A 23,197-nucleotide genomic window follows, 5' to 3' on the forward strand; every position below is an offset into this window, starting at 1 on the left:
CTCCCAAAGTGCTGGGATTACAGGTGTGAGACACCATGTCTGGCCTATACAGAATTATTTAGCCAGCAAAAATATCTTTCAAAAATGAAGGCAAAATGAAAACTTTCTCAGAGCCAGGCGCAGTGGCTTGCACCTGTAATAATCTCAGCTACTCAGGAGGTTGTGAAGCAAGAGGATTATGTGAGGCCAGGAGTTCGAGACCAGTCTGGGCAACACAATGAGACCCTATCTCTAAAAAAATAAAATTAGCCAGATATGGTGGCACAAGCCTGTAGTCAGCTATGTGGGAGACTGTCAGGAGGATTACTTGAGACTAGGAGTCCAAGGCTGCAGTGAGCTATGATCATGCCACTGTACTCCAACCTGGGCTATAGAATGAGATCCTATCCCTTAAAAAAATTGTTTTTTTTTTTAAGGTACATTGTCACCAGTGTACCTGCATATATGAAATGTTTTTTTTTTTTTTTTTTTTGAGATGGAGTCTTGCTCTGTCGCCCAGGCTGGAGTGCAGTGGCACGATCTCGGCTCACTGCAAGCTCCGCCTCCCGGGTTCACGCCATTCTCCTGCCTCAGCCTCCTGACTAGCTGGGACTACAGGCGCCCGCCACCGCGCCCGGCTTATTTTTTTGTGTATTTTTAGTAGAGACGGGGTTTCACCGTGGTCTCGATCTCCTGACCTTGTGATCCGCCCGCCTTGGCCTCCCAAAGTGCTGGGATTACAGGCTTGAGCCACCGCGCCCGGCCATGAAATGTTAAAGTAAGTTCTTTAAGCAGAAGGAAAATGATATCAGATGGAAATAGAATTTATACAAAGGAATGGGAGGCAATAGAAAAGGTAAACATGTGGGTAAAAATAAACTCTCTTTTTTCCATTAAAAAATTTCTTTAAAAGGCCAGAAGTTGGTGGCTCATGTCTGTAATCCCAGCACTTTGGGAGGCTGAGGCGGGCGGATCACAAGGTCAGGAGATGAAGACCATCCTGGCTAACACGGTGAAATCCCGTCTCTATTAAAAATACAAAAAATTAGACGGGTGTGGCGGTAGGCACCTGCAATCCCAGCTACTTGAGAGGATGAGGCAGGAGAATCGCTTGAACCCAGGAGGTGGAGGTTGCAGTAAGCCGAGATCATGCCACTGCACTCCAGCCTGGATGACAAGAGAGAAACTTCATCTCAAAAACAACAACAACAACAAACCATGAATCAGGCCAGGTGCCGTGGCTCATGCCTATGATCCCAGTACTTTGTTGAGGTTGAGCCCAGCAGTTGCAGACCAGCCTGGGCAATGTGGCAAAACTCCATCTCTACAAAAAAATACAAAAAAATTAGCTAGACGTGGTGGCACTCGCCTGTGGTCCCAGCTACTCAGGAGGCTGAGGCGGGTGGATTGATAGCACCTGGGAGGTTGAGGCTGCAGTGAGTCATAGGTGTGCCACTGCACTCCAGCCTGGGCGACATAGTGATACCTTGTCTCAAACAAACAAAAACCATGAAGCAAAGGCTGTCACAACTGTAAGAAGAAATAGACAAATTCAGGGAGACATAAAAATTCCTCTCAATAATTGGTAAGGACAAATAGAAAAATCACTAAGGATACAGAAGTCCTGAATATTATAAACCAACTTAATTGACATTTTTTGGGATGTAGCTAAAATAGTGATTAGAATTACTTCTAATAATATTTATAGCTTCGACTGATTATATTAAAAAAAAGTTTCAAAGTCAATGATCTTAGTTTCTACCTTAAGAAGCTAGAAAAAGAAAAACAAAATCAATGAAACCGAAAAAGGAAACATGACTGTGCTCCTACAGACATTAAAAGGATAATAAGGGAATATGATGAATAGCTTTATTTCAATAAATTTGATAATTTAGATAAAATGGCCAAACTTCTTGGAAGACAAAGTATTAAAGTTGACTTCAGAAGAAATATTAAATCTGAAGAGTGCTGTATTTATTAAAGAAACTGAAGTTGTCATTAAAACTTTCCACAAAGAAAATTCCAGGTCTAGATGCTTCACTAGTGAATTCTATCAAGCATTTAAAGAAGCATAATACCACGTATGCAAACTCTTAGAAAATGGATGAGGGAACACTTCAAAAATTATTTTATAAAGCCAACATTATCATGACAGTCAACCAGAGACATAGAAAATAAAGCAACAAATCAATATCCCTTACAAACACAGATATACACACACACAAAAATCCTTAAAAAGATATTAGCAAAGTGAATCCAACAACACATAAAAAGGATTATACCTCATGAATAAGTGGGGTTTATACCAGCAATGCAAAGGATTTAAAGCTTAAAAAATTCAATGCAATATACCAATTAACAGAATAAAAGTGAAAAACCACATGATTATCTCAATGGATCAGATAAAGCATTTCACAAAATCCAACATACATTCCTCACAAAAACTCTCAGCAATCTAGGAACAGAAGAGAACTGCCTATTCCCCTGATAATGGGGTCATTATGAAAAACCTGTAGCTTACAGACATCTATATATACATATATGTGAAATGGTGAAAGACTAGAATGCCTTTCACCTAAGATCATGAACAAGAAAGGGACATTCACTCTTACCAATTGTTTTTAACATTGTACTGGAGGTCTTAGCCAGTGCAATTAAAAAAAAAAAAAAAAGAGAGAGAGAGAAATAAAAGATACACAGATTGGGAAATAAGTAAAAGTATATTTCTATGTATTTGCAATGAACAATCAGAAACCAAGGTTTAAAAATACCTTTTCCAATAGCATTAAAAATACAAAATATTTAGGGATAAATGTGACAAAAGATGTGCAAAACCTTTACACTGAAAGCTACGACATGGCTGAGAAATTTAAAAAGACCTAAACAAATGGAGAGATAAAGACTCAATATTGTTCAAAAGTCAATGTTCTCCAAACGGATCTAGAGTCAAAACAAGTCCAACAAAAATCCCAGCAGGTGGAGTGGCTCAGGCCTATAATCCAAGCACTTTGGGAGTCTGAGGTAGGAGTACTATTTGAGGCCAGGAGTTTGAGATCAGTCTGGGCAACACACTGAGACCCCATACCTACTTTATTAAAAAATTAAAAAACATTCCCAGCAGACTTTTTTTTGGTTGAAATTAGCAAACTGATTTTAAAATTAACATGAAAAATCAAAGGCCCCAAAAACCTTTGAAAAAGACAAAGCTGAAAGACTCGTATTACTTGACTTCAAGAGTTGGTAAAAAGCTGCAGTAATCAAAATAAAATTATACTGGAATCAAGACAGACAAAAATCAATGGAACAGAACAGATTCCCAAAGTAAGAGTTACACATATATGGTCAATTCATTTTTGACAAAGCTGCAAAAGCATTTCGAAAGGACAGTCTTTTGAATAAATGGTGCTGGAACAACTGGATATTCATGTGTAAAAAAGCCCAACCCTTTGATCTATACCTTGTACCATATGCAGAGATTAACTCAAAATGGATCATAGACGAACATATAAACTGAAAACTATAAAACTTAGGGAAAAAAACACACGGAAAAATCCTTGTGACTTTGGATTAGTCAAAGGTTTTTTTGAGATACAATAGCAAGTAACATATGCCGTAATAGAAAAAGTCAATACAGTGAACTTAAAACTAAGAACTGCTTTTTGAAAGACGCTTTTAAGAAAACAAAGAAACAAATTATGAATGTGAAGAAAATATTTGTGAATGACATCTGATAAAGCATTTGTAACTTAGAACACGTAAGAGAATCTCAAAACTCAATAACCACTCAATTAAAAAATGGGAATAGATTTGAACACACTTCACCAAAGTAGACATACAGATGGCAAGAACAGATGTTCGACATTATTAATCATTAGAGATACATGAATTAAACCACAATGAGAATGACTAAACTAAAGACTGTGCTCAGTACTGGCAAGAATGTGGAGTAACTGGAACTCTTGTACACTGCTATACTATAATGTAAAATGGTAAACCACTTTGAAAAACAGTTTGGCAGTTTCTAAAAAAATTTTAAACATACACTTATACCATATGACCTAGTCATCTGCTCCTAGGTATTTACCTCAGAGAAATAAAAGCAAAAAGCATACATTCATCCCAAGACTTCTACATAGATGTTTATAGAAACTTTGTTAACAGCCAAAAATGAGAAACAATCAGTGAATGGGTATAATCATACAATAGAATACTACTCAGCAAATTTTCAAAGGAAATGAAATATTGATATACATCAACAACATGGGTGAATCTCAAAAATAATTGTACTTAGAGGCTGGGCATGGTGGCTCACGCCTGTAATCCCAGCATTTTGGAAGACCGAGGTGGGCAGATCACGAAGTCAAGAGATTGAGATCATCTTGGCCAACATGGTGAAACCCTGTCTCTACTAAAAAAACACAAAAATTAGCTGGGCGTGGTGGCACACACCTGTAGTCCCAGCTACTCGGGAGGCTGAGGCAGGAGAATCGCTTGAACCCAGGAGGCAGAAGTTGCAGTAAGCCGAGATCATACCACGGCACTCCAGCCTGGCGACAGAGTGAGACTCTGTCTCAAAAAAAAAAAAAAGTGCTTAATGAAAAGAGACAGGCAAAAAAGTATTTAATATATGATTCCATTTTTATACAACCCCAGAAAATGCAAACTAATCAACAGTGACAGAAAGCAGATCCGTGGTTGCCTGGAGATTGGGGCAGGGGGAGGTGGGATAGGCTCTGATGGAAAAGGAAGGAGGGACTAACCAAGGGGCATGAGCATATCTTCATTATTTGTGGTTTCACTGGTATATACATATGTCAAAATTTATTAACTTGTACACTTCCCTTTTTTTTGAGACAGGGTCTCACTCTGTTGCCCAGGCTGGAGTACACTGGCTCAAGCAATCCTCCCACCTCAGCCTCGCAAGTAGCTGGGAGTACAGGTGCTTGCCACCATATCTGGCTAATTGTTTGTTTAGTTTTTATAGAGATGACGTCTCAATATGCTGCCTAGGCTGCTCTTTAACTCCTGAGCTCAAGCGATCTGCCTGCCTCAGCCCCACAAAGGGCTGAGATTACAGGCATGACCCACTATGCCTGTCCAAGTTGTACACTTTCAGTATGTCCATTTATAATATGTCCATTATACCTATATAAATCTATTTTAATAAACAACTCAATAAATAAAATGGTTGCAAGATCTGAATGGTCACAAAAGAAGATAAGCATTCACAAAAAGATGTTCAGTATTATTAGCTACAATAGAAAAACAAATTAAGCTAACAATGATATATCGCTACACACCCCCACAAATGGGTCTAATTTAAAAAAATACTGACAATACCAAGTGCTGGCAAGGATATAGAAAAACTGAACTCTTATACATTGTTGGTGAAAATGTAAAATGCTTAAATTAAAAAAAAATTTTTTTAATAAATAAATAAGGATGAGGTATTGCTATGTTGCCCAGACTGGTCTCAATTTGCAAAATCCCATGCCACTTTGGGAAATAGCTTGGCAGTTTCTTTTAAATTTTAAGAATACACTTTCATAAAATCCAGAAATCATACTCCTATATCTACCCAAGATAAATAAAAACAGTATGGACATATAAAAGACTATATGGAAATGTTTTCAGTGGCTTTACTAAGAATCAACAAAAACTGGAAACATTCCAAATGTCCTTATATTGGTGAATGAATAAACAAACTGGCTAATTCATACAGTGGAATACTACTCAGCAATAAAAAGCAACAAAGTATTTATACATACAACCACATGGATGAATCTCCAATGAACTTAAAAAAAGCCAAACACAAAAGGCTACATGCTCCATGATTTATCAGATGTTTATGAGACAGCAAACTATAGGGATAAAAATCAGATGAATAGTCGATAACAGTTGCTAGTGGGTAAGGGGAGTAAATTGATATGAAGGGGCATAAAGAACTCTTGAGGATGATGGAAATGTTGTACATGTTGATGTGGTGACAGTTACACAACTGCAAAATTAATAGAAAAATGTCTTAAAGAGTGAATTTTGCTGCATATAAATTGTGCCTAAAAACCAGACTTAGATTAATTATAAATGAAAGAAAATACACATTTTAGGCCTGGCACAGGGAGGCAGAAGCAGAAGGATCACTTGGGTTCAGCAGTTTGAGGCTACAGTGAGCTATGTTCATGCCTGTGAATAGCCACTGCACTCTAGCCTGGGCAACTGTGCCCTGCCCCTTGTTGTATTTAAAGCACAGTCATTTTTTAAGAGAGAGGTTCTCTTAAAAAAAAAAAAAACTTTCTTAAAAAGGAAAAGTATACATTTAAAAAGATATGTGTGAAACATGTAGGTAAAGCACGTTTGGTATGGTAAGAATATGCTTTAAATACCACAATGGGCGGGGCATAGCGGCTCACACTTGTAATCTCAGCACTTTGGGAGGCTAAGGCAGGAGGATCGCTTGAGGCCAGAAGTTTAAGACCAGCCTGGGCAACATAGTGAGACCCTGTCTCCACAAAAATTAAAACGGTGCTGTGGCTAGAGCCTGTAATACTTGAGGGCTAAGGCAAGAGTACTGCTTCAGTCCAGGAGTTGGAGGTTGCAGTGAGCTATGATTGTGCCACTTCACACATAGCCTGGGTGACAGAGGAAGACCCTGTCTTATACATACACACATAAATCCAACAAGGAAGACAAGAAATATAACCTCTTTCTCTTCTCCAGAGCCAAGAATGCCTAAATGTTGACAGTCAGGATTTAGTACACTGGGTTTCAAATGCTTGCTCTCATCTTTTCTCCAAGTGCTGCAAAAGATTCTGTCCACCCTGTTGCTCCAACTAATTTTCTAATGGAAGTAGTATTTATCAATCCGGGCCCCTAGCTAACAACACGATAAAGAATTTAGTGCTTCTGAAAGTGATATTTCTCCTTCTGAATCACTTTTTTCCCCAAATGTCAAAAGTGGGTATATGGGGAATAAAAAAGATGGGTTCAAGTTGCTGGAGGCACTAGCTCATGAATAGGCTGCAGAACTAAGGGCCTGACCAGGGGGGGTTTATGCAGATTCCCAGAGCACTTTTTTTTTTTTTTTTTTAAGATCGCGTTTCACTCTTGTTGCCCAGGCTGGAGTGCAAGCGTGATCTCGGCTCACTGCAACCTCCGCCTCTCAGGTTCAAGTGATTCTCTTGCCTCAGCCTCCCGAGTAGCTGGGATTACAGGCGCCCACCACCATGCTCGGCTAATTTGTTTTTATTTTTAGTAGAGATAGGGTTTCACCATGTTGATCAAGCTGGTCTTGAACTCCTGACCTCAGGTGATCCATCCGCTTTGACCTCCCAAAGTACTGGGATAACAGACATGAGCCACCGCACCCAGCCCCCAGGGTACTTTTTGAAGGCACAGGTGTACAGGTCCTCAGATTTTGGACAGGTTCCAATTTGAATAATTATATTCTCTCTCCCTTAGTACCCCCTGCTGTTTCTGGTGGATACAGAATTCTTATTCACTTCCTGCACTAAACTGCTGTATAGAGTTGCTGTGCAGCTGTTAAACAGCTGCCACATTTCTCTCCATATATAGTCTCTAAAGCATTTTTGGATGAAAGGAATTATATAAACATAATTATATAAACATATTTTATTGTCATGTACTGGTTGCCTTACCACTTAGTTGTAGGTTTTGTGAGGTTGTAACTATTAAATTCAAATCCATATTCCACAGCACATCAATATTTAATTTCTTCCCCCACCTGCTCGCCAATGCTCTCTAAACAGCAAGGCTCTTACCACAAGGGTCCGTAGACAGAGTGTCCCTGCAGGAGCACGGGGGTCCAAAGCAGCCACAAGATCCCACACTTTAATTTTTCTAAAGATCAAAAAGGGGACAAAAATGCTAGGTAAAAGCAAAAGTAAGAGAACACAGGGAAGAACAGCAGAAATTCATGGCAATAAATATGGATGGTGAGTATAGTTGAAATGTACGTGATTAACCTACAAATGAGAAACAGGCTAGCTTTAACCAAACTGAAGACATTTAATAGTAAAGTTAAACCACACTTTGGGATCAAGAGGAGATCTTGTACATTAGACCTCTTAATGATATTACATAGACCTAGAAATCTACAACTCTGAGGCATCCTCTTCCTGGTCATTTCTAAGAGTGGACCAGGTCACATGTACTGACGGACTGGGGTCCATGTAAGAGCAATGGAGTTTATATAAGTAAGCCCTCATCTTTTGATTTAAATAAGTGTAGCTCTTCCAAAAATCTTTTATAGGCCATGTTTCCTCAAGGTACATAACAGACAAATTCCAAGACAGGTGGGTACAGATCAAAGCCAGGGCAATAAGAAAATATTGTCTTGACCAAGCTGGAACACACCACACTCTGAACAATTTCCCAAGGTTGTAACAGTGATGGCTGACCCAAAGCAGAAGAAGTGAGCAGGTTCTTGCTGCTTGCATTGGCTAATTAATGTATCAGTATAGTTAGCTCATGAACTAAAATAATGTTGTTAGTTTCTGATATTTAAAAAGTTGCCAATATTTGAACTGTAGCCTTCTACCCTTCACCCCCAAAATCAGGCAGTTTGACAAAAAGAAACGATAAGGAGTCCTTCGTAAGTGAATAACTTTTTTTTTTTTGAGACGGAGTCTTGCTCTGTTGCCCAGGCTGGAGTGCAGTGGTGTAATCTTGGCTCACTGCAACCTCTGCCTCCCTGGTTCAAGCAATTCTCCTGCCTCAGTCTCCTGAGTAGCTGAGATTACAGGCGCCTGCAACCACACTTGGCTAATTTTTGTACTTTTAGTAGAGACTGGGTTTTGCCATGTTGGCCAGGCTGATCTTGAACTCCTGACCTCAAGTGATCCGCCTGTCTCGGTCTCCCAAAGTGTTGGGATTACATGCACAAGCCACTGTGCCCAGCCTATTTTTGTTTGAATTTACTCTGTGTTTAGGATTGGTGGACGTGGGGTCCATTCACAACATTAATGGATTCCATAACCACTAGAAATTAGAAGAAAATAAAGATGACTAAACTCATAAATGAAATGCTAGGATGACAAGTGATGACAAGAGAACTGTACTTTTAAAAATTACTAAAAGAGATAAAAAATCCAAGAGATCAAAATTCGAGATCTTACCACACTAAGTCCCCAAATACTGCCCTCTAGTGTTTCTGTTTTGTTAACAGGTTACCATTTTACATGGGTAGCCTGTTAACACTGCGTTTTTCTTGTTTTGCTTTACAGGGCAAAACAGTCAAATACATAACCAAATAACCAAAATATGAATGACAACCATGTGCAAACAAGTATAATAAAATGATTGGAAAGAATATTTCAGGACACTAAACCAAGGAGAGGTAAATATACAGATTAAAGAAATATGGTATTACTTTGTGTAAAATCTATAAGCTTTTAGAAACAAGGAATGGTAATGTTTAACACCATAAACATAAGGAAGGATTAAGATGTAGATTTTCTCTTTTTACACTCTGTTAGCACACTCACCCATCATAGGCCCCACTGACTATCCTCTTGTTATCAAATCGAATACAACGCACCAATTCCTCATGGCCTTCTAACACTCGTAAACATGCACCACATTCTATGTCCCATAATCTGGAAGAGAAAATTGTCAAGTGAATTTTCACGTATTCTTTTCTAAGCCTGAAATGTTATAATACACTTTATATGCCTTCTAAAAATTCACAAAATAAAATCAATCACCACCCACACAGATATGTACTGCTTTCAATGTAATTTATTTCCTTTCTGCTATATAACTCACACAGAAAAATGTAGGTTTAAGTTCAAACATAAAATGTATTTTCAAAGCACAGTGCTTTACATAATTCTGTAAACAGGTTCTTCCAGGCATAAAAACAAATTCAATGCACACAGTTGCCTGAGAAGGAAATGACCGAGCTAAGAAAGTAGTTTCCTGAAGTCATCAAACTGAATGAGATACAGATTATCAGTGATGTCCTGTTCTCACAAAGCACCTCCCCCTCTGCCATGGTGGACACTTCTTTCACCACTGTCCAGGACAGTTCTTCTCAGAGAATGGAAATGCAAATCTCAAAAACTTTTGTGTATTAATTTAAAAAACTGTATGTTTTCAGAGCAATTCAAGTGATTTCTAGGAATAATTTCCTTAGATATAACAAACAGTAGCTCTATCTGTTGTTTTTTTAATGGCCTTTTCATCCTTTTAGTACTTCACTGAAGGGTGATGATGGATAAATCTTCCAAATTCTAATCATGTCTATGTCATTTGTCTTTGTGAAGGGAAAACCCAAAAAAGGGCTGCCAACTGTGAAACCTTCATAATTTCAAATACAGGTAATTCTCTGGCCAATTATGTAATGCTAAGACAAAAATTACATAATTTCTAGTAAGGAAACAAATCTTTTCATTTCTTGAAAACAATGGCAAAGAAAAGGCTTTTAGCTGTTTATTAGCACTTTTCAACTGTAGACAGGAGAAATTTAAAAAGAAGGCCAACAAAAGGCTTTGCTGTGCTGCTTCTCTGCTTGGGGCAAACTTCTAACCTGTAAGAAGCTACAGAAAGGAAACACAGTTGATTATAAACATAACAAAATTACAGACTTGTATGATCTGTGCATTAGTAATGAATGGGAGTATAATATCGATCCCTTATGATACAAGGTACTAGGTGCTCACCTGATAGTGTTGTCAGACGAGCCACTTACTACCAGCCTGTCCCTGTACTGCAAACAGGCAATGCCTCGTTTGTGTCCATTTAAGGTCCTTACAAATTCACAAGTACTTGTGTTCCATACCTGAAAAAGAATATGGCATTAAGCAGTTGATTTGGTGCTTTTACTGGTAAAATCTATGGCAACTGGAGTCTTAGGGAAGCAGAAAACAGGACTGAACCATTAGAGGGAAGTCAACTTCTCAAACAAATAAAACAAAGGACAATTTAAATTCATGGTAACAGAGGCTAATTTGCAGTTGGCTGTTATCACATGAGAATTCCTCAAATTGATTTACTCTTCTAGGGTTAGTCTCTTCTCACACTCACGATTATTTATAGGAATAAAATACCTCAGCCAAATTGTCACACAACGTCTCACTTATTACCTTTTCACTTGTAGAATAGTCTCTGAATTAAATATTACATTTTTCTGCACCAATGTTTAAATATGAAATTGCCCTTGATCAAATTTTCACATGAATTCCCCCATTCTAAGTTGGAAACTTACTGAAAAATGCCTTATTACCTTTATAGTTCTATCCCCAGATGCAGAAACGATGTACTTGTCATCAAAGTCTACAACATTGACAGCAGCTCGGTGTCCGACCAGCACCCTCCGGAGGGTAATGTCAGTTGGGGAGGCCATATCCCATACAGCAATGGAACGATCTTTGGAGCAGGTCACCATCATGCCATTATTGAAACGCAAGTGCAGAACTGCTTCACAATGGTGAATCAACGTGTTTAGCATTTCACCTGTATTTACATCCCACACTCTGGAAGCGACAGATGAGATTTAGATGGTACTCAAGCTACAATCTGTTAACCTATATTTGACCATCATGCGCCCTTCCACCCCTTATATTTAGAGAGAGTGCCAGACCGGGAGAGTGGGAGAAGGAAGGGAATGGGATGCTGCCAGTGTGTCCTTAAGACATACTGCTTGAAATATGGGCAAGTTGTGGAGGGCAAGGATGAGGTGGCAGCCACTGTTACCTAATAATTTGGCCCAGACTGTAAAACTTCTGACATTCAATTGGATACCATTAGTAAGATGCATTTTAAATGGGGAATCTGATTAATAACAGTAGCATTAGTGCCCATCCCAATGATAGCCCTCAGGAGCCAGAAATGACACAGGCTAAGATGCTTCTGTCACATACTTAGTAATGTGAATTTGAGTTTGATTACCCTGGATCTCAGGTTTTATCGTAAAGGTCAAAGGCCAAGATAACCACGACTCTAATTCTAAGCCCCCATTTCTGTGTTTTGAAGTAGGCAGAGGTTTAAAACAGCCCCTGCATTGTAAATATGGGCTTCACAGCAGAGTGTGGGGTCCTGGGATAGCTTGAGAATTTTGTGTGATGATATATTTTGATTATTCTATTTTTGTTTATTTACTTTGGGTTTTATAACATGTTATTTCCTTTTTCCAGTTTAGCCCCCTTTTATAGAATATCATTTTTTCTTTATAAATGATGTTAGCATCTACAGTGTTTCAGATTCTGTGGGGCACTCGCTCCACAAGCACCAATAAATGTTAAATGTCAGTAACTACAAGGATGAGTTTGCTATGCCTTTAAGTCAAAAGACAAAAAACAGGAACAGTCTTTTCTATTCACACAGGATAACTTGGAAAGGTAAACATTTAACTTCAGAGTATCTAACAATGCAGTTAACTGCTTTTTTCCTAGGTCTATTTTTTTTTTTAAAGTTACTTTTGATGCATTATGTTTGCTAAATCCTTTAGCTTAAGGCAAAATTCCTAACAGAGGTTCCCAGCAGTGCTGCTGGTACCCAGAACTCAAGCTATCCCAGACTCCAGCAGTAAAATGGCTATGTCATCAAATCACTAATGCCTCTGGAAATTGAGGGCCCCTCCCTGAGTGAAGCTCGCAATTAAAAACTGCAGGGATGGCAGGGGAGGGGCTGGCAAAGAGAGCACAGCTCACCTGTACATGTTTCAAAGGAGATAATACAGACCTGCACTATAGTTACAACTACCTGAAAGGAAGCCTTCATTGTATTCATGTCATTCCCTCGTGAGATGGCTTTTGTAAGGAATGCAAAGTTTACCATAAGGATAAGAAAAGTTTCTGTAATAGATGATCCTCCAAATTAATGCAGAATGTGTAGTTTCTTAAATGTGCGAAAATGTAAACTTACCTCAAGCATTCCTAAATCAAGTTTTCTAGTTCTAGACTGACAGAAATGATGGGGACCTGGTGGTTTATTCTTCTTTAGTTTCAGAACTGTGCCAATATATACAAAATTACTATCTATGACAAAGAACAGAGTAGAGCTGATGTTTCAGAGTTCAAAAGAGCATTTGAAATTTTCTACCTGACCGTGGAATCCGATGATCCAGTTATGATCACTCTCTCATCATACTGGAGACAGAGGACAGAACCTGTATGGCCTGTGAGAATTCGCTTGCATTCCAATGTGTTTTTATCCCAGATCTAGGATGGCAAATAAGATCCTTTTGATCAATGTGATGATAGGATGCTGTGGAGACTTGTTGGTCCTATTATGTGTTTGATCCCCCAAAATAATCAAAGCCCAAAGTAGTGTGGAAAGCATTCTTCCCTATAGGTATAGCTAAGCGCACACACACACACCCACATATACATATATATAGCTTCAGTACTACGCAAACTTTTATCCTTTTCATTAAGGAACAGGGTAGTCTAAAATTATGTGAGGGCCAAAAGAGTAATAACCATTCAGTGCATTTCAAGAAGAGAATTTAACCCTAGGACCACCCATTTGTATAGTATTCTGGGGGGAAGCAGATGTCTGTCCTTTAAGGAAATGATTTTGGCTTTGGAACTGGAAACAATCTAAAATCTTCACTTACTTTCTAGAAATAATGCTTAGAGTTTATGCTTTGGACTGTGCTATGAATGTGGTCAGCCTCGCTCCCTCCGCTACCTTCCTACAACTGAACAGACCTCACCTTGATTGTGTTGTCTCGAAGGCCGCTTACTATTTTCTGATCATCATACTGTAAACAGTAAACTCCTTTGCTTGTTTCACTTCGGCAGTGAATTCTCTGTAAACTATGTCTTCCACATCTCCAATTAGATTCTATTGTCTGAGAAGAAGGAATGGGAAAGTGGCAGTGTTAGGAAAGCCTAGAATCAAACTCTTTTTGGGCTTTAATGACAATCAAAGGCTCAATGCTTTACTCTATGGGATATACACAACTTAGGGAAAACTTAAAAATGTCTTTAAAAGGCTACTATCTACATTTATAAAATATTTTCCCTTTTGCAAGGTAATTAAAGTTTGTTTCCTAGAACTCCCCTGCCTATAATTTGTTCAATTAAATAATAAATCTGGTGGGAAGAGACTACTCATCAAGAGGAGAAAAGTGAAGAACTATGTGAGGTTATACACTCAGTGCTCTTACATATGTGATGGCCATTGCTACTGATGAACTTCTATGGAGGTTCAATTCAGAAGATATTTGAGGACAAGTTTACCAGTCACACTGCTATTGTATGAAGGGATCAATCTCTTTATCTCTCTCATCTACGTATCTATTAGTAAACAATTTTTTAAAGCTTTAAAATTTTGCCTAGCAATTTATTTTACCTACCCTACTTGCCTGTAAAGAGTCTGATTTTCTTTTCTTTTTCTTTTTTTTTTTGATGGAGTCTTACTCTGTCGTTCAGGCTAGAGTGCAGTGGCACGATCTCGGCTCACTGCAACTCGTGCCTCCCAGGTTCAAGCAATTCTTCTACCTCAGGCTCCTGAGTAGCTGGAATTACAGGCGTGTGCCACCATGCCTGGCTAATTTTTATATTTTTAGTAGAGAAAGGGGTCTCACCATGTTAGCCAGGCTGGTCTCAAACTCCTGACCTCAGCCTCCAAAAGTGCTGGGATTACAGGCGTGAACCACCACAGCCAGCTAAGAGATTGATTTGCAACTCATGTCAATAAACCTTAATGGGCTTGCTGTAACCATATTGTGACTGAAGAATGCTGATAATTCTGTGCGCCACTGGGTAAATACCCCAAAATACATAGATTCTTACCTCAATGTCTTGTATAATTTTAGGATAAAGTGCTCTATAAAAAGAGTTGGGAGGAGCATTCCCGTCAGGAGGTTTGTTTTTGAATAAATACTGTCCCCTAAAAAAATAACAAATATTTCCCAATGAAAATCATGACATTATATATTTATATACATATATATTTTGAGACAGTCTTGCTCTGTTGCCCAGGCTGGAGTGCAGCGGCATGAGTTGGCTCACTGCAACCTCCTCCTCCTGGGTTCAAGTGATTCTCCTGCCTCAGCCTCCTGAGCAGCTGCGATTACAGGCATCTGCCACCACGCCGGCTAATTTTTGTATTTTAGTAGAGATGGGGTTTCACCACGTTGGTCAGGCTGGTCTCAAACTCCTGGCCTCAAATGACCTGCCTGCTCGGCCTCCCAAAGTGCTGGAATTACAGGCGTGAAACATCACACCCGGCCGACATTATATATTTATAAGGAGCTTCATATATTTTCAAAGTGTTTTCACAGTTACCATTCCATATACTCTCCATAGCTGCCTAGGGAGGAGCAAAGGTAAGCCTGATTTCAGGAGTCCCATGTCAAAGAGCAACCTTCTGGGCTCTAAGGAATCTGACCAACACTGATTTGCTTTTGGGTAAAACATGATTATTTCCAGTGTAGAACATCGGAGTACCAAGCCTTTGGGAATATTATAATATCGGTAAACAAATGGAATATGTATAATCAGAATTCATCTACTGGTCTATTAAGACTACTGCTTAGATTCACTGGCCTCATCTTTTGGAAATTTTGTTAGTAATGGTAAGTATTACCTTTGAACTAGCACACACCCTATAATTTTTTTTTTTTCTTTTACTGTGTAGTGGTCCCCAGCATTGTAAACAGCAGCAATGCCTCTGGCATGGAGATCACTTTTTCTAGGTCTTTATCTGTGTGGGTAAGGTGGCTGCTCAGTCATCCAGGCTGCTGCTAATCAGTGCAACTATGCTTTGAAAGGAGCAATTCAGTTCATTTCAACAGAAAACAAAAGGATCACAGGTGTGTCCAGCAGCAGCTAGGGAAGAAGAAAAAAAGAAATGCCTAAGAGCATTGTGCTATCAAGTCTAAGGCATGAAACTGACTTTCACAGGTGTGTTCCTGGCTGTGTATATACATACATGTACTTAACCGCCTTCCCTGATTCCAGTGAGCAACATTTGTTAGTATCTCCTTCCTTATGACAGCACATCTCTGGAATACTCGTATCCCAAGCTAGATCTTTGCTACAAAAAAAAATCAGTAAATGGCAATCACTTCCTGCTGGGTAAAAAATTTAATTCCTCATCCTGAAGTTAAGAACCCACCAAACACGGTGTGGAAGCTAGTAAACCCCACTATGGGTGTACTAACTGCTGTTCTCACTGGCACTGTGCCTTGCAAAGTGGAGATAGGCAGAAATGCCTCTGAGTGTAATCCTGGCACCAGAGAAATCATGTTTTCTCTGGGCCAGTCATCCACTCCTCCCTCTATAGCTCCATTACAATATAATTAATTGTTTGGTGTCTCCAGGAGTGCTTCTCCCCTGCCCTCTCCCTATTATACACCTTGAAAATTAGTTGACAAAATTTCCTATCAGGAAGGTAGCTGCCTCTAACTTCTGTGTTAATACAGAAAAGAAAATCTGAAAAAGATAAGTGAAAATAATACTTACAAAGATGGGGATTAATGAAACATGATACACCAGCATAAACAAAAGGGGAAACAAGATGTGTTATGAAGGAATTCTGGATTAATGGTACATTTCTCTGTACAATATTATTCTACAAACACTTTGCAGGCAAATAATAGATTTTGAATGTGAAGATTTTAAGTATGATTCCTCAGCCCACCCACATTCTTAACTACTTGTTTCTCAATGCCCACCATTCCTGAGATTCCTGTCTTCTTTTAATCTCTAGCACTCTAAGACTTTCTTCCTATGCAATGATACTATCTCTACATTCTAAGGAAAGAGAACCCATATAAGCTTCTGATCTTGTTTTCCACCTCACTGCATTTACTATGTCTTGATAAAGTACCTGAATTTCTTCAGATCAAAGTGCTACAGAAAGGGGTGGCTAGGTATTGAAAACTGGCTTCTGTCTTTATGTTTTAAGTCAAAACCTTTCATGATGGAAGATCTCTGACAACAGGGACTACTTCTACGTGAAATGCCTAGTACCTCCGAGAATGTGAGTACATGATAAATGTTAAATATTAAATTCAGAATGTTATCATAAAATGTGATCTGCTGATCAAGAAAATTGACTTTTCCCAAGTGGTCTTTTATTATACTTTTAAGAGTTACCATTACTGAGCAGAGAGCATATTCAGTATTATTCAAAAGAGAAAACTACAGAGTTCATGTCCCAGGGGAAGACTGTCAAATCCATCTAGACATAAAATACAACATCAAAGACCAAGTTAAAACTTAAGAGATACAAAGCTTTATTAGAAAACTGTATTTACTTACTATTTTTGGTTAGTAGAAATGGAAGAACCTTTCAAAGCTAGCATATGGGGAAAGGTATAACACAGAAAGACTTTATTGACATATCAGGCTTGGTAAGACAATTTGAAAGAAGCAAATAAGAAACTGATGGAGTAAAATTTTTTTTTAAAAAAGGGAGGACAACTGACACAGGAATAAAGGCAACATGTAAAAATAGAAGCAGCAACAAGAAAGTCAAGGGAATAATGGAGGAAGTCAACACGGGATGTATAAATACTTGGAATTTCATGGGGTGTATTATGGGATTAAGAGGATAAATGTGCCCAACAGATCTTGCCAATTTAGTGCCAATCCCAAGCAAAACTGTGGAGCCTTCTACCTTTGGCATTTTCATATCCATCTGCCAAGAACTGCCTACTTACTTCTTGATTTTTCTGCCTTCAAAAAAGGACTCAGCAAACTCCCAATGTCTGATGAAGGTTTACTGTCATTTACAGTCCAAATGGGAACACAATGTATTTTAACAGGGAACAGAACCTTTATAGCTAAAGGAATGAATCCCCTTAATTGAAATTTCAGGAGTTATTTGGAGAAGAGATTTTTTTTCCTGAGGGACAGAGAAATCTTCTCAGCTGCCCTAAAATTCTCCCATGTAAACAGTTGCCTGCTGTATCCCCAAGGCTGGTCCCAGCACTCAGCAAAATGATGGACCCTGAATACCATATAACTCTATTTTTATTTGCTTTGTTGTACTATTAAAGAGTTTATTTCCAAAGTATGAAGTAGGTTATGAAAGATTGCTATTTTTCTATGTAGTGAAATAAGTGAGAATTAAAAAACATATTTGAGAAGTAGTAATGTGTGTGTGTGTGTGTGTGAGAGAGAGAGAGAGAGAGAGAGACAGAGAAAGAGACAGGGTCTTGCTCTGTTGCCCAGGCTGGAGTACAGTGGCATGATCATAGCTCACTGCAGCCTCAACTTCCCAGGCTGATGCCACCCTCCCACCTCAGCCTCCTGAGTAGCTGGGATTACAGGCATGCGCCACCAGGCCCAGCTAATTTTTTTATTTTTTTGTAGAGGTGAGGTCTCACTATGTTGCCCAGCCTGGTCTCAAACTCCTGGGCTCAAACAATCCTCTTGCCTTGGCCTCCAAAACTGTTGGGATTACAGGCGTGAGCCACCCTGCCTGGCCAACAATATTCTTTGCTACATAGCCTAAAAATTGCCTAGTTTTTTTGTTCCTTTAATTCAATTTGAGAGAAAAATTAAACAGTCTTCCTAACAGCCAGAATGATAAAAACCTCTGAAGCATTTGGTATAATATAAGTCACTGTATTTCCTATGTGTTAATAAATTTCAAAGACAGAAAAAAAGAGAGCCAAATATATTTAATGAAAATTCGAAGGAAAGCTGGCCCATGAATATTTATCTTTTACAAGTGTTCTCTATTTTTAACTGTTTTCCTCTTTATGATCCAAGATAAACAACTGATAAAATTAATTTGGAAGGACACCACTAAGCACACACATGCCTATTATAATGTTTTCTGTCAATTAGAATATTTAATGTCACCTTTACTACTACGTAGCTTCCCTATAGACATTCTGGAGACATACTCTGAGAGAAAATTATTTAAGGAAAGATATCTTTCAGAAGTTCTAATGAAATGGCACTGTTAAGAGAACAACAAAAAAAGTAGTGAGGTCTCTTAGACTGCTAACTATATGATGCTTTGGGGAATTCAGAATTAAGTCAGAAAATCTTGAAAAACAGAAGTCTTAAGAAGAAACAATGATTTATACTGAATTTCATTTTCACTTTTTCTGATGGCTAGAGTTCTTATTCCACTTGGGCATAAAAATAATTTTTGATTACAAAGGTGACAAAACACCACACGCATAAGATAAACGCAAGAAATTTTCTGAAAGAAAAGAAAATCATTTGTCTTGGATTCTTTTAGGGGAAAGCTATACTGGATGGTTTCTATGTGATTCAAAGTCATCTACTTTATTCTGGCTCATAAATTGCCCATCAGTCCTTTTGGAGGATACCAACTTTTTTTTTTTTTTGAGACAAAGTCACGCTCTGTCACCTAGGCTGGAGTGTAATGGCTCAATCTCCACTCACTGCAACGTCCACCGCCTGGGTTCATGCGATTCTCCTGCCTCAGCCTCTAGAGTAGCTGGGATTACAGGTGCATGCCACCACACTCGGCTACATTTTGAATCTTTAGTAGAGACGGGGTTTCGCCATGTTGGCCAAGCTGGTCTCAAACTCCTGGCCTCAAGTGATCTGCCCACCTTGGCCTCCCTAAGTGCTGGGATTACAGGCATGAACCACTGTACCCAGCCGCAGGATACCAACTTCTGCCCAGATAACAGAATGCTTTAAACAGGAGGGCTGGTAAACTTTCCATTATTTTTTGCAAAGCAGTATTAATACAATATCACGTCATTCTGTGAATGACAGGTAAGAAGAAAAACTGCTGAGTACATGAACACTTGTTCTCTGTTACATTTTAAGCTGCAAATCAACAAAATCACCATATTAAATGAGAAGTGGTCTCACTGGCTCCCCAAAAATCTTTCAGTGACTGTGAATGGCCAGGTCCTAAAGCTGTGTAATAGTAAGAAAAGTTAAAGGCTCACCACCCTCTTCGTTCTGCCAGGCCTCTCCAAAGAGAATCTGTCCTGACCATTCTCTCGATGAGCTTCTTCCATAGCATGCCATCAGAGGTCACTCGGTACCATTCCTTGCATACAAGTTCAGCAGCACATAGTGATTTGGCATCCAGGTATGACAGAATGTTTTCAGCAATATGATCCAAACCCCGAGCTTTCAGTAGGGGGAGGAGGCAAAGAAAAAGGACACAGAGGGTGGTGAATGATTTTTTACAAAAGGTCCTTTAAAACAGAACAGCATTTGTTCTGCTATGAAGGCATATCATTGTCCCTAGTGTGGTCCGGTTTCTTTTTCAAACAGAGGCTTGGGTAAAATGAGTGTCAATAATTTTTCCATAAGGTTACAGAAATGAACAGTATTTTCCATCTTCCTTTAGATAAGGAAGTTAAAGTTAACAACCAGCAACCCCCCCAAGACATTAAAAATAAAAAGGATTCCAGAAAACAATTCACATCTATCTATATGGATTTCAGCACTAGGGGATGTTCTATGGATGGCATCTCAAACTCTATGATTCAGACCCCCCCAAATCTCTATATTAGGTCCATTTCTCATTCTGTTTCTATTACTGCTGCAGTTCCAAAGCTGTTCGGTTAAAGAAATATCCTTTAAATGTACTGGGGGAGAGGCACTAAGTCAGAATGTGCTGGGTTATAGAATTTTGGGCATGCAGAAAGGAGAGAAGAAGGAAATACAGAATGGCATGGAAATATCCCAAGAGAAAGACAGAGATGTATGTTTAAGTTCAAGAATGAGTTTAATTTCAGATAAAAAAAAACAACAACAACAACTATATTTGAGAGTAGCTGCTGCTATAAAACCTAAATCACAGTTGAGCAAAAATGAAAAAAATTCCAGACCAAAAGATAACTTGGTTAGCATTTCAGAGAATATTTTGTAGGAGGTGCAAAGAGAAACAGTGGAGAATAGATCCTGGGGCGTATAAACCAGAAGGGCTTCCCAATTAAAGTTCTCCAACACCCAAATCTGTTTTGAGGTCTCAGAAGAAAAGATCCTATAAAATAGGATGAACTCACTAAAAAAACTTCTTTTGCCTGCTGTTCTGCATTCACAATTGAGATAAAAACATTCAAAGTTATTTCTGTTTACAAAGTACATATCAGATGTTTTCTATAGACTTAAATAGTTCAGAAGAATTCCTTCATACTCTTACTCCTGTAGGCACAAACTTAACAAGAAAGAGAACATGGCATTTCATTTTGGGCCTTTCCCCTGAATCATATCATATAAAGATAGTATGGATATCAGTCACATTTTTCAGCAGACTTGAGAAAGAAAGCATTAAACGGATTTTGTTTGGCTGGCATCGCATGTTCGTATTTAAGCATAAGCAGATGGAGACGTGCATTACCCAATTCTTATTAAAGGAACATGAACAAAAGCCAATTAAAGGTATAATAACTAGTTCTTCATGTAAAATACAGTAATGGTATGATTTATATTAAAACTTTCTACACCATCAGAAATTTCCAAAATGCTGTCCTGTGTTTTTAATGGGTGCCATCAAATTGCTCCTGATCATTTCACGTACCTTTAATAAGTCTTTGGAAGTAATTTCACCTAACACTCCAAACAAACCCATTACATTAATGGACTACAGGCACTTTTTGAAGTAGTTTGGTTTACTAAACATAGCCAGATGGTATAGGTTTGTAAGTTTAAATGGCCATAAAGCATTAGATTGATGATTTAATACCTCATAGAGTGGTCAGCGGACACACACCAGGGATCAATATTAGGTAAAGGATACACAGGTCTAATCAACTCCTGTTCAATTCTTAGTGGTATAAGCTTGAGATAGTAACATGTCTCAGTGATTGGGGAGAACAAAGTAATGAGGTACACACAGATTGTACAAAGAAAACTGTTTGCCTATGGCTAAAACAAAATCCAATGAGTAAAGAGGGGGCAAAAATCTATTCTATTTAACAAAAGATATAGGTAAAATTCAGTTTTTACAGGGGTTATTCCTAAGATATAAATAGGTATTTCTTTTATTTTAAACAGCAACTTAAATTCCTAGTTCAGAAAAACAAAAATTTTAAAAAGGTATAATTAGCAAATATAAAACAAAGTAGTATTAATAGTTGGGAGGCTATGAGCTGGTATATTTTTATCAGGGGATAGTTTGGCACCATGTATTAAAAGCCTTTAAAAATGTTCATATTCCTTAATATATAGTGATTCCATGTCTGTATTTTTTTCCGTAGGATTCCCACAAGATTAATGTGTAAAAATTCATCATCATATGGTTTATAATAGGAAAAAATTTTGAAACTACCTAAATGTTCAATAAAGGGGTTAAATAATATGTGCTTCAACCATTGCAAAGAATATTATGCAACAACTGAAAAGTATGTTTTAAGAGAACACACATTCAGAAAAATACATGAAGAGAATGTATTCAGAAAAAATGGTCACAGAACATTTATGATCAAAGCTTTATAGGAAAATAAAAACACATACCTAGACAAAACAGAAAGGCTACCTGCCAAAATATTAATAATATAGCAAATCACCAGTTCTTTCTGAATGCTGGGGTTCTAGGAAATGTTTTTAAATATTTTCTAAGTTTCCTGTAATTTCTATAACTGGAAAACAACAACACCCCCTCCCCTAACAAGATATGATATTTAAGATAAGATTCATTCAAGTTGTTATGATTTTTTTCCTCTTAAACTTTGAATACACAAGAATCTTATTTTCCTGACATAGCATTCCCCCCAAACACTGACACCTTGGAAGTGTTCTAGGTTTCAGTATTTGGGGGGAATGCTATGTCAGGAAAATAAGCCCTTCAAAAAATAAGCATTCAGAAAAACCACAGCACCCTCCAAAAAAAGGATTTTACATATCATTTTATATTTATTTATTTAACACCACAACGAGGCTTATGAGATATCCTTCTTTCTAAAAACTTCAATTAAAAATGTTTCTTATTCATCTGTAGAATTTCAATATTCTGTTGATATATTCTCATAGAAATACAAATCCAAGTACATAAACATATCTTGAAACTAAGACATATTATAAAAGACACATCTTACACTAGGTAACACCTCAGAAAAGATTTTATTTGGACCTATGTATGGGTAAAAATACGCTGAATAGAAGGGCATGAGTAAGAAGATAGGATAAAAGGAGTCTCGGCTGGGCGCGGTGGCTCATGCCTGTAATCCCAGCACTTTGGGAGGCCGAGGCGGGTGAATCATTGGAGGTCAAGAGTTCAAGATCAGCCTGGTCAATATGGTGAAACCCCGCCTCTACTAAAAATATAAAAATTAGCCAGGCATGGTGTCAGG

General features: G+C 38.2%; 1 protein-coding gene across 1 annotated transcript in view; it reads right to left on the reverse strand.

The window, feature by feature from the left end:
• BTRC (beta-transducin repeat containing E3 ubiquitin protein ligase) overlaps window positions 1–23,197 on the reverse strand; it is a 215,670-nt gene that overhangs the window by 17,756 nt on the left and 174,717 nt on the right. Inside the window, exons 5-12 of the mRNA XM_011935582.1 lie at window positions 19,841–20,095; window positions 14,739–14,835; window positions 13,655–13,792; window positions 13,039–13,157; window positions 11,222–11,471; window positions 10,659–10,777; window positions 9,483–9,593; window positions 7,758–7,836 (exon numbers count right to left, since the gene is read on the reverse strand). Of these exons, the coding sequence (XP_011790972.1) occupies window positions 7,758–7,836; window positions 9,483–9,593; window positions 10,659–10,777; window positions 11,222–11,471; window positions 13,039–13,157; window positions 13,655–13,792; window positions 14,739–14,835; window positions 19,841–20,095 (1,168 nt within the window). The remainder of the gene's footprint in view (window positions 1–7,757; window positions 7,837–9,482; window positions 9,594–10,658; window positions 10,778–11,221; window positions 11,472–13,038; window positions 13,158–13,654; window positions 13,793–14,738; window positions 14,836–19,840; window positions 20,096–23,197) is intronic.

Source organism: Colobus angolensis, unplaced genomic scaffold, assembly GCF_000951035.1.
Source record: "Colobus angolensis palliatus isolate OR3802 unplaced genomic scaffold, Cang.pa_1.0 Scaffold144, whole genome shotgun sequence".
Lineage (NCBI taxonomy): Eukaryota > Metazoa > Chordata > Mammalia > Primates > Cercopithecidae > Colobus > Colobus angolensis.